General features: G+C 34.9%; 2 protein-coding genes across 2 annotated transcripts; one reads left to right on the plus strand and one right to left on the minus strand.

Annotated features, from left to right (window-relative positions):
* Positions 1–434: 434 nt before the first annotated feature.
* LOC122296788 (protein FAR1-RELATED SEQUENCE 5-like) lies at positions 435–3,677 on the minus strand. The gene is made up of 4 exons (XM_043106582.1): positions 3,392–3,677; positions 1,573–2,617; positions 1,070–1,476; positions 435–895 (listed from the first exon to the last, which is right to left on the minus strand). Exons 2-4 carry the CDS (start codon positions 2,613–2,615, stop codon positions 435–437), a joined length of 1,911 nt encoding a protein of 636 aa, XP_042962516.1. The 5' UTR covers positions 2,616–2,617; positions 3,392–3,677.
* A 3,545-nt stretch (positions 3,678–7,222) lies between these two features.
* LOC122296789 (receptor-like protein 1) lies at positions 7,223–11,501 on the plus strand. Its single transcript, XM_043106583.1, has 2 exons — positions 7,223–9,306; positions 9,388–11,501. Exon 2 carries the CDS (start codon positions 9,777–9,779, stop codon positions 11,499–11,501), a length of 1,725 nt encoding a protein of 574 aa, XP_042962517.1. The 5' UTR covers positions 7,223–9,306; positions 9,388–9,776.
* Positions 11,502–16,145: the final 4,644 nt, after the last annotated feature.

Consider the following 16,145-nt stretch of genomic DNA (forward strand, 5'->3'; position numbering starts at 1 on the left):
TGGCCCTAAAGAATGGACCTATAGTCCTAAACCTGCAATATATTATTACACTAATGATTATGCTATTTTAAGTAAAATTTAATTTTAATATAATTAATATAATATACGTACGAATGTCGACATTTAAATCTTCATCGTCTAAGAGCTGTAAAGACGGTTGTACCTATCAAGGCAAGATAAGATAATCAAAATTAATATTCTCAGATAATAAATATCTTCAAACAAAACAAATGAACAAATCAACAATACTACCATAGTCGATTGAGCAGTAGAGGCTATAGGAAAATCACGCTCTGGCAAACAAGGTGAGCTAACGTCTGTGACAGCGATTGTGACTAGGTGTGACCTATTCTTCTTTTAAAAATTTCAAGACATTGCAGTTAATGCCAAATAGGTTTGAAAATATAATTAGAAACACAAAATATAAAAACTGCCTAACTTACAGGAGCCCTTTGAGTCTTCCTTGCTTTCAAGCGATTAATCGCTTTCTCAGCTGATGATTGTTTCCTTTTAGAAACTGGCCTACCTTTACTACGAGCAGCAACTGGACTTTTTAATTTGTCAGATCTCTTTGTCACCCCTAATGACTCAGTAGACTGATTATCACACACAGGCTGAACCTCAACCCACTCCAGCTTTAACTTACTTAATTGAGTCAGTAACTTCGCACAACCATCATCTGAGGTGCCTGCAATTGAAGAAATCTCGTAAAAGGCCTTGTTTAGTTTATTCATTCGGTATGCGTTTGGACTATAACTCAGATCATCGCGGCTACTTCGAACAAGCGTATAATCTCGTTTCAGGTCCTTCCTCCATCTATCAAGTATGTATTTTGCAGGCAACTCTTCCTTATCATGGAGTGTCAATACACGAATGGCATGTCTACACAAAATGCCTTTAAAAGCAAACAACTAACATGTGCAGTTTGCTTCACACTCTATCTCATTAAACTCAACAACATATTTTGTACTTTTTCTAAATCCATCTATAACTTGGACCTGATCAGCCATATGGTATATAAAAATCCCTCCTTCACTCTGAATCAATGATGCGCAGCAATAAATCAAACCTCTTAACTCTTCTTGAACTTCTTTAAATTTTGCATTCGTATAACTTGCTTGAAATTGTCTCTCAATGCCATAAAAAGTTATGCATGGAATTTGCATGTGAAATGAACTAAAGTCAGCTGCAAGCTCATTTTCAATTTTGCGTCTAAGTGCATTATCATATTGATCTACAAATTGCTTTAACGTTGTCTTTGAATTTACGTAATCATCAAAAAATGCATTCATACCCTCGCTTCGCTGAGTAGATGACATTCCTGCCCAAAATTCATTTCTGACGTAGGCTGGCACCCATAGATGACGCTCAGAATATAACCATTCAAGCCATGAATGATCATGCAAATCAAAATTGTCAAGAAGCTGCAGCCAACACTTGTTGAATTCATCACGACTCAACGTGTCATAAACACACCTGTGTGAACAATCCAATGATCAATGGGTCAATTACCCACAATATGCCACAACAAAATATCATAGTATTCTAGAAATAATCAAGGAAAACAAATACCTGTGCAGCTGACTTTTGATGTCATCATATTGACTGTACGCTCCAAATTTTTCAGGAACCTTTTTCATTATATGCCACAAGCAAAATCGGTGTCGAGATTTTGGAAACACTCTTGCAATTGCATTTTGCATAGCTTTATCTTGATCTGTTATTATGGCTTGTGGTGCTCGGCCATTCATGCACTTAAGCCATGACTCAAATAACCATACAAACGTGTCCGTATCCTCTCCAGAAATCAAGCCACATCCAAATAAAATCGATTGACCATGATGATTAACTCCCACAAAAGGAGCAAATGGCATTTTGTATGAATTGGTCAAGTACGTCGTGTCAAAAGTTATAACATCACCAAACGATTCATAAGCAGCTCTACTACGGGCATCCGCCCAAAACACATTCCTCAATCTGGTTTCATCATCAACGTCTATAATATAATAAAAACCATCATTTTGTGCCTGCATACGAGTGAAGTAGTTTTGTAGTGCTTCGGCGCCTCCTAACCCAAGCCGAAGTAATCTAACCTCACGTATGTAATTTCGCGCATCTCTCTCTCCAAACGTGAGATTCTCATATCCTCCTGCCTCAGCAACACAAGAATTGTAGTTCTTGCTCAATTGAATGCCAGCCATATCATTATATTCTAGTTTTCTTTTGCTCGACTCATCCAACCTCTTATGACATCTAATATATCTTGCTTTTCCAGGACTAAGAACATGACTGTGCTCAAGGACAACATGGGTTAAACGAAACTTCCCCTCGGAACCTAATATAGCATTGATCTTTGCCTTGCATCCGTTATGTTCCATTGGCCTCGGTTTAAGAATATTCGACGCTTTGCTAACATACGTGCCTTGACGGACACAAGCAAGTGTGAAATACCTTATTTGCCCATCGGCTCCAGTTTTAGAATTTCGTTTTGTCACTCCAAACCCAACTTGTTTTGCATACCTCGTGTAATATGCCCTTACTTCCTCAATTGATGAAAATGACATTCCCTCCTTTGGCTCTTCAACAACACCCTCGTCTCCAATATTTGGTTCCATCCCTACATAGATATAACATAACAAATAAAGACATACATACATACACACATCGTACATCCAATGCATTTTTTTTGTATATATCACTACTAAACTTCATAGTAGGCAAATTCAAAATTTCGGATTTATCATTTCCATTTATTTTGGTTTAACTTTATTTATGGGTCAAAACCACAACTAGCAAGCATTTAAAATGTCTAAAATTATATAATAAAATCCCTTTTATGATAGCATATCTAGATCTTAGAAATGATAGTCTTTTTTTTTTTTTTTTTTTTAACTTCCAAATATAGTGTATATTTTTTATTCATCATCAAATTTTACTTTCGAATCTAAAACTATTAAAGAAGTTATGCAAACAAAAGTAGGCAAAAATGATTGTCCTACCCCAATCATGGCATAATACTAGATAATCAAATCCAAGCAAAAATGAAAATTACAAAAAGTTAAATTCACTTGTACTAGTGGGGTTTGTTGTGAAAAATATTCAACTAATTACACAAGTAAAAAGGAAAATTACAATAATAAATTAAATTCACTTATATTGGAGGCAAATACACATATGGTTCAGTATGAAAAATATTTAACAGATTACATAAGTAAAAATTAAAATTTTAATAACAAATTAAATTCACTCATAGAAGTCTAAAATACATCAAAAAATTCATTGTGAATACTCAATTAATTACAATCAAAAATTAAGAATTTCATTACACGAATAACTAATTTTTTTTCATATCATAGGAGGTGTAACGATGGAAGTGAGACAGAAGTTATACCCACTGTAAGTGGTGCGTCGTGGAGGATCTGACCGGATGGTCTTCACGTTTGGGCTGAAGGGGTGGGCTGGAAGTGGGCCCGATGTTTGGGCTGGAGGGTGGGCTTGACGTTGTCTGGGCTTCAGGAGTGGGCTCAACGTTGACTGGATTCGAATGGTGGGCTCGACGGTGGCAACCCACGGAAAACGGACGGAAAAATTTTTTAGAACGGGAAACGAATGCAGTTCCCGTCGTAAAGAAATAAAAGCGTTGGATGAACTTGAGAGAGAGAGAGAGAGAGAGAGAGAGAGAGAGAGAGAGAGAGAGAGAGAGAGAGAGAGAGAGAGAGAGAGTAGAGGAGAGGGTTGAAAGTGAGATGTTTTGGCGCGAGATAATTCATGTTTCTGACAGGAATAGTTTCAATCAGCTGGACCAAATCACATCCTTCACTGTAGAGAAATTTCAGTCCAAAGCATCTGCAGTAAAGCAGTCTGACGCAAGGAAAAAGTAACCGACAGCAGCAGAGTTAGAAAAAAAAAAAAACAAAGCCACGTGAGGATGGGTGGTAAATGAGTGGTATATGGGTGTAAACGTATCATTATCCGATGCAAAATTATGAATTGGGCGGCTATATTATGAGAGATATTTTCTTTTTCTTTTATTTAAATAAAAAAAATATCGGAACGCGAATTGATACATGAAGTACTTTGTGTGACCGAGTCTTGAAATTTGTGCAGTCTGAGTTTAAAGTAAAGGGATAAGAAGAGATAAAGTGTAAATTGGTAGTCCCAACGAATAATAAAGCTGAAACCACGTCTCAAATGTAAACTAAACGTTGGAATTATGATAAAGTATTAAGCGTTTGAACGATATTGACAATACCAAAATTCCAACGCAATAAATTTTCGTTCCACAAAGGTTGATTTTCTTGTATTGCTTGTTCGCTTATGATAATAATGTATCATTCAATTCGTCAAGTATTAACGCCATTGTCCTATGCATTAGTTCCAGATGTGTACGTGCATATATATGGCTGTAAGCCTGCAACTAATCACCATCAATATTATTATTCCAAGTGCATGGGCAGGTCTTAATTGTGTTATTCATTACTCATAATTCAGATTTCAAATGTATTTGATGAGAACCAAGGCAGGCCTACTCTTAAAGATCCTTTGCAAGTTCCAGATGGACTAATTACAAGATCGAGAGCCAAGAAGATCAAGGAAGCAATGCAAGGATTAGTACAAACCACTTGGGAAGAAGCTAGCAAGAGCCCAACACTCAAGATGGACTTGAAAGAAGAAGAACCAGCTTTGATCCACTTGATCCAAGTTGTGGAAGACTTGACTTAGAAATATAGCCTTTAGATATTAAGGTTTTCAATTTGTTTAAAGGATTTTTATTATAAGTTTTGAATAAGTGGGCTTGAGGATGTTTAACCCACATATGTCTTACTTATTTGAACTAGGGTTTAGAAGTACTGTAGCATGACACTGTTCACGCTACAGTACCGCGGCTACTGTTCACTAAGGGCATTTTTGAGAGAAAGGGTCTCAAATTTTAGTCTAGGGTTTTATCATATTTTGGAGAGGGTATTTAAAGGATGTAATCAGCCATTTCAAGGCAGACATTATTTTATTTCGAATTTTAATTGTGAGTGAGTTTTCTCCTCTTGTTCTTAATTGAACTCTTGAACTTATCAAAGGTAAATCACAGCCTTTGTGGCGTTCCTCCTCGTAATTTGGGTTCTTGAGACGGGATTTCAACGGGTATAGATTTTGATATAATTTAGGTTCTTGAAACGAGTTTTTAACGGGTCTAAATTCTCCATCCATAGACTTGAGTTTGGCGTTCTTGGGTAAGTTTTCAAATTGATTGTGGGTTCAAGGGATTCTCTTCCCGCGGGTTCATATCAGTATTTGTTGGTGAGTCGTGATCTTGGGTTCCCGAAACGTGTTGAAGATAATATCAAATCATAATTTTGATTTGATTTTCATAATTATCAAATCACTTTGATTTGATTTTTACAATGTTTAAGGTATTTACCTTATCTTATCTCTATGTAATTTTATTATAAGTTGGGATATATGTCTTATATTATGTAATAATTGAGAAACTAAAGATGTAAACATCAATCTTGTATAGAGCACCCTATACAAGAAAGTGAACACATTGTTGTTAACCTTGTACGTATCAAAAATCAGGAAGGTGATCAAGATAATTGAAAAGTAGGGAGATTTAGAAATTGGATAGAACATCATATTTTGTACTCAAAGCCTACAATCTATAATTGAGTCATCAGTCAAGGTCTTTCCATGGTTATCATTTTTGCATGAAATAATGTAATAATTTATATAAATTTTAAAGTATTTTATATTTTAATTTTAAAAATTTAGTAATTTTAAAGATGGAGATGTTTTGTGGAGGCTTGGAATTCTTTTCTCACCATAATTTCTTGTTTAATTGGTATGTTTGCGTGTCATTGGAACACAATATAAGAATAAGCGAATTTACAATGCAAATGATCTAATTCGCTTTCATTGATACCGAGCCTTAATTAGCCTATTAATTTCTAAGTCATTGGTCAAGGTCTTCTCAAGTTAGCATGTTTTACAAGATGAGAGAGACAATGCATCGTCTTATATATTTACTCAAAAACAATAATATACAAACTTCAATATTTTTTTATATTTTTAAAATTTTAAAACTATTAAATTTTAAATTGATTGGATGTTGAGATTAGATGAGAAATTTGTAAATAGTAATGAAATTGTTTGTAAATAGGAATAAAATAGTTTGAGTTATGATATTTTATGGAGTTTTGAAAAATGAGAGAGAAAAAATTGAATAAAAATATTATAAAATTAAAATGTTGTTAGAATATAATTTTTTAATATAATTTTTATTTTGAGATTTGAAAAAGTTAAATTATTTTTTGTGTTTTATTTGAAAATTTGATAAAGTTGCAATAATTAGATAAAAATTTAAAAATTAAAAATTAAAAAATGTTTGTATTTGTGGTGTTTGAATATTGAGATAAGATGTGATAAAATGATATAAGACTACCTTGCAATCCAAATGGAGCTTAAATCCATATTGCTTAGCCTTATAAAGAGGACCCAATGCATCATGAGCTTTGCTATTCATAAGCCCCTACACCACACACAACACAATTTTTTATTTTTAAATTTTATTTTATTTTATTCTTCTTAAAATAATTGAATTATTCTACTAATCATCCATATACTATACATTTGGTAAGAGAAACATTAAAAAAATAATGGTGTGTAGTGTATGAGGCTTATGAATAGAATTTTTCATGCATCATTGCCCGTTTAATGTGTATTATCAAGCTTTAAAGTCCACATCCTTGTATGAAGATAGATAGAAAATTGACCTTTAATTTCTTTAGGGGATGCTTAGGAATGAAATGAGATAAAAATTTTGTGAATAATAATAAGATGATTTGTGCATACTAGTAAGATAGTTTGAGTTAAGTATTTATTGGATTTTGGAAATTGAAAGATAAAAAATTGAATAAAAATATCATAAAGTTAAAATATTGTTAGAATATAATTTTTGTTTTGGAATTTGAAAAAGTTTGATGATTACTTGGAAATACTTGTAATGAGTAATTTAACATACAATTGTGAAGTACATAAATGCCGCGTAATCAATTTGAAAAAGAGTGGGGTCTACTATTAAAAAAATTAATTTTTTTTCGTGTGGGTCTCATGTTTTAATCCATTTTTTCAAAGCGATTATCTGGCGGGTCCCACGTTTTAATCACATTTTCAAAACAATTACCCAACGGTTGCAGAATTCACGATTGCAAATATGTTTTGCAAATATATTATTACAGAAGTTAATGGCAAAAGCAATAAATAAAATAAAACACGCCCCTGAATGGGAGCCACTAAGATGCCTTTTCTATATTTTCAAGAACTTGACATTCAAACATTTTTCTTCTTTAAGTTGAACCCTCAAATTAGAACTTGGAATCGCCAAAAACCCTAGAGAGAGAAGCTCCTCCATCTCTCTAGAAACCAGAGTTATTTTCGGGATTCATGCTGAGGTGCAAGGGGGGATAAGGAGATCTTCTGGGGTGGAGTTCGAACGCTGCTCACGGTGGAGACTCTCTTGGGTGGAGGCCGGAGAGGGGGTGACGCAATTTTTTGAGGTTTTGTTTGTTTCGATTATGGTGTTTTGTCTCTGAAAATAAGCTCTTAGTGCGTTTGGTCTCTGGTTTTGTTTCTGGTTTTCCGTCTATTCTAGCCGATGTGGAGAACAGCTTGTTTTGGTTATGGGCTGGCGACGGTGAGGGTGACGGAGACGGCTTGTTTTGTCCAAGCACTCTGCGAAGTGGTCACGTTTGTTGGTTGGTTTGCTGTCAGAAAACCATACGCAGAAAGAGAGTGATGGTGTAGCGCATGACGGTAAATTGGTTTGTTGTGCTGCAGGTTACCGTGAAGATTGTGGGGTGCTGTCAGAAAACCATGTGTAAAAGTGGTTGGGCAAAAGGCTAGTGGGCATACGGCCTAGAAGAGCATAGAGTGTTTTCAGTTTGTTTGTTTTCAGTGGTTTGTTAGGTTTGTTTTTTAATGTTTTAATAAATTTTTTGAAATAGGCAAGTACCTCTCCTCTTTTGAGGATGAGGGTTGTGAGTCATCTCCTCCTTTGGAGGGTGTAGGTTGGGTAGTTCCTTTCCTCTCATGGAGGGTGAGGATGTTTTGTGTTTCTCGTAGACAAGCCGAGATGAACACTTCTGTTTAACAGAGTCTCGCATCTCAGTTTGGTGTTGTCATTGGAGAATTTAGAAGTTTTAGACATTGTCCGACGCAATGAAAGTTGTGTGCGGGGGAGCGTACATTCGATGGATAGTTGGCTTGTAAGCGGGGTTTGTTACCTGTTATTATGGGTCACAGCTGTAACTTCCTTCATTCTATATTGAATTGAAGTCTATTAAAAAAAAAAAAAAGAACTTGACATTCAGAAAAACCCCTAAAGTGTTTGGCTATGCTTGATTTGGTAAAATCTTCTACTACTAATAAAAAAGGAGTCAATCTAGCAGTTTATTTGAAACCTCAATATATAACACTATAAGACTAAACTAAAAAGAAAAGATTTTGTGGTAGAGAATTATCACAACAACCTTGCATTTCAAACACCATGAGGTATTAATCCCCACAAAAAGTCTCCTGTTTAGATTATCAAATGTAACTTGACCAACTTCTAGCAGAAGTTTTGTATCACCTTGATTGCTAAAATTTTTTGGAGAACTGCATGACTGCAAATGTTGGAGACAATGACCGAAAATATCAATTATTTGTGGATCGTGCCAAAAAAAAAAAATCATTAGAGGGCAAGAGGCCTGAATAAGGAGTTATAGTGCATACAGATAGAGGCATAGAGAGGCAATACAAAGAAGATTAGAGATAATTTTGAGACCTTATAGAGTATAGTTTCAAAGCCAAAAGAATTGCGAGTCTTTGATTTTTTGAAACAGGAAAAAATAAGTGCCCCCATCAACCTTGATCGGGTGCAATGTTATCTATCATATAATGTTAGATATAATCTTAGGGTGTGTAAACCTTACCTACTCAATTTTTTAAAACAAGAGAGATCAACCATTAAAAAGTAGATTTTTATTTTATTTTAATTTTTTATGTGGACCCTAAATTTGCACATTCCCCCCCCCCCCCCCCCCAAAAGTAGTGTGTGTGACTTGCACACCCTACAAGTGTACAAATCATTTCTCAATTTTAAAACACTCCTTGTCGTTTTAGAGTTGGGGAGACTGAAGAACCTACAGGAGTTGTATTTGAATGGTTCCGACATTGACAAAAGCTTCCTCCGTAAAGTTGGAGTTATGACTTCCCTTAATGTATTGAAAATGCAAGAATGTGGACTCAATGGAAGCTTGCCCATCGTTTAAGGTAAACAATCTTGTTTTCGCAAAATATTGCTTAGCAACAATCTCTTAATAGAACTTAATCCTTTCTCATTTTATTTTCTAGGCTTGTGTGAGCTTACAAATCTACAAGAGTTAGATCTCAGTCATAATAATTTTGAAGGGATATTGCCTTCATGTTTGGCAAGCATTACAAAACTTCGAGTATTTGATATCTCTTCCAATCGCTTTAATGGAAGCATTGATCTCTCCCCTCTACCTAGTTTGAAGTCACTTGAGTACCTTGATCTATCACATAACTACTTCAACCCATTCACATTCTCCTCATTTTTCAATCTCTAAAAAATTTTCAGTTGTTCAAGCTGCTTATCTACCAAGTCTGGAAGAATAATTACTAGATTCCATCATTACCGGTTTGACTTGCAAGTAATAAATCTCCCTCACAACAATTTTTTAGGACAGTTCCCCACATGGTTGCTCGAAAACAATACAGGGATGGAGTTTCTTAATTTGCAAAATAACTCATTAACAGGAACTTTGCAACTGCCCAATCATTATATTCCCAACCTTTTGGTTTTAGATATTTCATTTAATAATATACAAGGTCCAATTCCAACTAACTTTAGTTTAGTTTTTCCAAATCTAGAGCATTTAAATATTTCTAAAAATAACTTTAATGGCACTATTCCCTTTTCTTTTGGTAATTTGGCTTCCTTAATTGTTTTAGACATGTCAAGCAATAATCTTTTAGGAACAATATCAGAAAATCTGACAATGGGCTGCTCCTCCTTAAACTACCTTAAATTGTCCAAAAATCATTTGAGTGGCCAATTATTTCCTACCAATTCAAATCTGACATTCCTGCAATTTTTGTATTTGGACAACAACCACTTTTCCGGAGGGATCTCACATGGCATATCTAATCTAACGAACTTGTATGCAATTGATTTTAGTAATAAAAATTTGTTAGGGATGCTTCCAAGATGGATGGGGAACATGACGTTATTGAGTCGTATTACTCTTGTGAGAAACCAGCTTGAAGGTCCCATTCCAGTTGAGTTATGTAACTTGTTTTACGTATCATTTCTTGACCTTTCCCATAACAATCTGAATGGCTCTATACCCTCTTGCTTTGATTGGTACGAGATCAGACATATTCATTTGCATCAAAATAGGCTAACTGGTCCCATTACCAGTGCATTCAAGGGTTGCTCTAATTTAGTCACTCTAGATCTTAGAGATAACTACCTTACTGGCAACATTCCAGATTGGATAAGTAACATTTCGAGTTTGAGCATTCTACTCTTGAGAGCAAATTATTTGCAGGGGAAAATTCCATTTCAAATATGCCTTTTAGAAAAACTAACCTTGTTGGATCTTTCTAACAATAATTTTTCTGGTCAAATACCGCATTGCTTGGGTAACATTACTTTTGAGCGACATTTTGTTGGCGATTACCCTTTTATGTCCAAGACATTTTCAAGGATCTTCCATTCTAAAATGGACGCTTACTGGGAATATGATGTATCATTACCACCGGTGGATGTACTACAAGTGGAGTTCACAACGAAGAATATAATTCTCTCATACAAAGGTGACATTCTCAACTACATGTCTGGGATTGATCTCTCATACAACAAATTAGAAGGAGAAATTCCACCCGAGCTTGGAGACTTGAGTAACATCTATGCGTTGAACTTGTCATTCAACAAACTAAAGGGACCGGTCCCCACACAATTCTCAAAGCTTAATCAAATTGAGAGTTTGGATCTATCCAATAATAACTTGGAAGGTATTATTCCCCCGCAATTGATAGAGTTGAACTTTTTGGCCGTCTTCAATGTGGCACACAATAACTTTTGGGGAACAACACCAGAAAGAAAAGCTCAGTTTGGTACATTTGATGAAAACAGTTACGAGGGGAATCCTCTCCTGTGTGGACCTCCACTACAAAAGGCTTGCACTAAAATTCAACCACCGTCTATCATTCCAACTGATGACAAGGGAGATGAAGCTTGTGGTTTTATGGACTTGGGAGTGTTCTACATTAGCTTTGCAGTGTCTTACACGATAATGCTGTTGGGAGTTCTTGTCATTCTTTACATAAATCCACACTGGCGACGAACATGGTTTAACTTTGTTGAAGTGTGCATCTCCACTTTCTACTATTTTGTTGTGATCAACACTCGTAAGCTAGAATTGTGTAGCTTTGTGTTTTGATGTTTGCATTTTCATATGTCATCTCTTTTTCTTTTCTTCAATCTCAAGCTTGAAGTTTAAATAATATATATGAGACTTGAAAGTTTGATCATTGGAATCATAACTTTAGTAGTCAATTAGTGACCAATCAGACAAGATGCTTGAATGATAGATATTCCTTTCTGAGCTAATTTTAGGATATCTTTTCTGTCTATTCATAAAAGCTCAAGAAAACAATAACCTATTTCTTGCCCAAGTTTCAAAGCTCAACTTGAAGAAAACAATAAGCAAAACATATGCAAAGAATTAATAAAGTCAAACTTAAACAAAAGTGTAAACATATTAATGTTGAGCTATAAATCATAATAAGAAGTTAGTTAATACCAAAAGAGTATAGCTGGTGATGACTATATTCCAGCAATAAGAAGAGGTTGTTGATCTACTAAGTTATAGTCCAGCAATTAAACAAAAAGAAAGAAAATTTCATGAAAATTTCATGCAATTTTCCATTGGTAGACTCCAACTCACCCAAAATCTGCAATAGATCATTGCTTTAAAACAATCCAAACGGTCTGGTCTTTGTTTTTGATAATTTTAGAATCCATGTTTTTCTTTAAATTAAAGCACTATCAAAAGATAGTTAGCTTCATGGACTTCACAAATGTAATGTTAAGATTATGTTGGATAGAAATTAAAGCACTATCCATTATTAATACCCGCCCATGCACTTGTAATGATGGTCATTAAGTTATAGCCACATATGTACTACTTGCTGATGTACACGTAAGAAATAAATGTCATGCTGGTACTTCGTCTTAGTAAGTGAATGTCACAATACTAGACAAATTGTTACTGATCATAAGCAAACAAGTTCTCAACTTACAACGTAGTACAACTTTTGAGACAACGTATGCAAAACCAAATCATGCAATAGAAGCGAACTTCATCATTAGAACCATGAATTCTCTTATCCTAATTATGGGGATAAAGATAGATCTCGACACATGAGACTCACACATTAATGGTGGGGATGAGGTGGCCATGGAGTGAGACTCATTTTGAAACTTTGAGACCAAAGAATCTATTTGTGCCGCGCTTGTGATTATTGGTGTGGGGGAGTCATGGTGGCTTGTAGAGCTCACACACCACATTGGTGGCACGCGCATGAGCTTCATGACACGCTGGTCGGATGATAATAGTTCTTAGCTTATCTCATAGATCTATCTATAGTGTACCGCATGTAATCAATTGGCGATCAGGAAATGGTAGACCATGTGTTTTTCAACCCAATGTAGAAACATTAAACAAACAAAGTATAAAAATTGGGTTGGACGAGGAGAGGAGGCTCCCTCACCCTGGACAATAAAAGAAAAAAGGCTCTTGGTTTTCTATAGGGAAGGTGAGAGAGAAAAAAAATATTAGAGAAATCTAGCATCCCTTATTAGTTCTTAATAGGAAATAAAAAGGAATTATAGAGTTTTTACAAAATTTATAGATAAATAATCTAGCCTCCCAGTCCCCGCTTGAGATTTGGCAGAAAGCCAAGACGCCAAGATATGCTAGCCACACAGGCAACACCCTTACATTCCACGATCATTGTGTGTTAGTATGCCCGACATATATATAAAGGAAAATTTGCAGGAAAAATAAAATTAAAAATCAGGTAATAACTTGAAATAAGGGTACCAAAGAATAATTTTCACTTACCAAAACCATAATATTATGGAAATTGCTAGTCCTACCGAGAATACCCACTCTTGGTAGGTACCGATTGTACTTTTTTTACTTAATAGTTACAAAAGTATTTTTTAATGACTTTGTGCTTTTAAAAAAAAAAGTTTAAGAGGTTTAAAAAAATGTTTGAAAAAAAAGCACAAAAAAAGAAAAAGAAATTTATACATCTTAGTGAGAATTCTCGGTGGACACAACAGTCCTCTAATATTATTCATAAGTCACCTCAACACCATTGTTAAAACATTATAGATTGAGACTTTTTTATCACCAAACACAAATATAATGCCAATAATTTTACAAGAACATTGAAGATCAAAGTATTCCACTTGCCCTACATCTGCATCAAAATCTATTGTTTTGAGGAGCAAAATAATAGTGAAACTATTACAGTGAGATTTCGAGAAAGTCTTAGTAAGTTAGATGTGACGCCCCCAGATTTCCGTTTGAGATCGGACGGACATCTGAAGTGTCGAGACATGTAACACAAGGTTACATGCCCCCGTTCATGACATATAAGATGCAATGTTCCTAACATGCATCTAACATTATGCAATATTCGCAGCGGATAATTTTTTTTTTTGAATACTATGCACCAAACTTATAACATCCCAAATAATTAAAGCATAATCCATGCATACTTAACAAAATAAAAACCACGATTGCAGTACGAGTCTCAGAAGACTGTAATATCAAAACATGGGAGACTAGACTCCATATTTACAGTACCAAAATACACTACTGAACCAGTTCATTGAGTAACTCGTGTAACTCAACTAACAAGACTAGAATACTGTAAAAAAAAAAAAAACTAACTATAGAAGCTGAAAACTCCGCATCACATCTGCGTCGTCTAATCAACCTCCTCCAGTCTATCGGTGTCTGCTCCCTGTTTTGAACTTGACACATCGCCTACCATTCGGGGGGAATGGTAGTTGGGACTACCACGGTGATATTTGATTACAAATTTCAGCAAGTTAACATAAAACTTTCACACAGATTAATGATGCATGCATAGAAATAAAGGTATGAATGCACCATCAAAGTCAAAAGTAAATATAACATAACTTGACATAACATGGCATAAAATAATAAGCATAATGTGACATGACATAACATGGCATGAGCTGACATAATTGAACTGAAACAGAAACTTAGCTTGACGTGACATGGACTTAAATCATAACATGGACTTGAACTTGAAACATAACATGGACGTGAACTTGAAGCTTGACATGAACGTAAACTTGAACATAACGTAACGTGAAACATGACTTGAATGTGAAATACATGAACTTGGAATCTTATTCAATTGACTTAATTAATAACGTGACCATATGGGTGCTACACGAGTCCCCTTGAGCCGTGTGTCCCTGCCGATTACCGCATCACAACACAGGTATCTACACCAGCTGTGAGTGTGTTAATACGTACTCCACAGTTGTTGTGGCCCCACGTATTCTACGTGTCACAATTGTTGTGTCTCATGTAATGTATGCTCCACAGTTGTTGTGGCCCAATGAATACACGTAAAATAAAATGTAGCACCATCGGCATTAGTGCCTGGCGCACTCCGGTGACCAGCTAATTAGGCCCCATTCGCAACCTGTTGACTGTACTTCGTCAACCCAGGGAATTTCACACCTATTTAGACACTCCAGCGTGAACAAAGGAGTTCCACTAGGATATTACCCCATCCTAACACTTAGGGTCGTGATTGACATGAATAACTTAACATGATTATTCTCGAGATACACAAACTGTATTCGAGACCAGACACGACATGAATATGAAAGGACAGAAGTCCTGACGTAGCGTAACGTGACATGAACGTAAGACGACAGACATGACGTACTTTGAGACATTAACATAACAGATAATATTTCATAACATGGTATAGCATGTAACAGACAATAGTTCATAGCGTTGCATAACATGTGGCGGAATATATTGTGCAACAAATAAGTATTTCATGACAGAATAATTCATGTAACAGATAAACATGTGATAACATGGCATGGCATATATAACAACATAAAAATATAAAATATAGTCTCCCTTACCCATTACACATACACCAAAAAAACTGATAGTAAGTTAAGAGTTAACTTACCACGTTTGTTGCGTTCAATGAAAATAAAGCGCGAAACACGAGAAACTGTAAGAGGATATTCTAAAAGTTATAAATTTAATTACTAACAATTAGAAATGTGTAAAAGAGACAACTTAGAGTAAAATTACCATTTTACCATTTACATGTGGGAAAATGACTATTTTACCCCTAACTTAAGGATTTCACATCCTAACTCCAAAAATTTCTAAAATTTACATTCCTCATGTAAATTTTGTCCTAAACTCAAAAATCAACTCAGAAAAATTTAAAAAAAATTAAAACTAGGGAAAACACACTATGGCCAAAAATATCCATAGGCCATTTCTCTTGATTTTTGTTGCAATTCCTTCCAACTTCAAAACTCATGCTTAAACCAAAATTTTCTAACAAACATCTTCCAATTCTAAGTTTAAAACCATACTTAAAACATCCATTTAGAAAAGACTTATAATCAACACCAAACATCTTTGTGTAAAAAGATCAAAACACTTGAATCACAAGATTTGTCCTTAAATCAAAACATCTCCAAGAATTCCAAAAAAAATCAAATCTAACTTCTAACATATTCATAACATCATCCTAAGATAAACCATGCTTTAAATCATTAAACTAAAGTCACTAAAATCACAAAATAACACTTGGAGTTTTTGGTTTTACACTTAGTCCAAAAACAGAAACTTTTTCTTAACTAGCTTTGATAAATCTCTTGATCAATGGCTTAAGAAGGTGAGATCTTTGAAATAAAGAATCACATGGTTTAAAAATGTGTCCTAAAGAATATCCAACCATCAAAATTAAAATCACATGGCTAAAAATCAATA

The sequence above is a fragment of the Carya illinoinensis genome, chromosome 15, assembly GCF_018687715.1.
Source record: "Carya illinoinensis cultivar Pawnee chromosome 15, C.illinoinensisPawnee_v1, whole genome shotgun sequence".
NCBI classification, from domain to species: domain Eukaryota; kingdom Viridiplantae; phylum Streptophyta; class Magnoliopsida; order Fagales; family Juglandaceae; genus Carya; species Carya illinoinensis.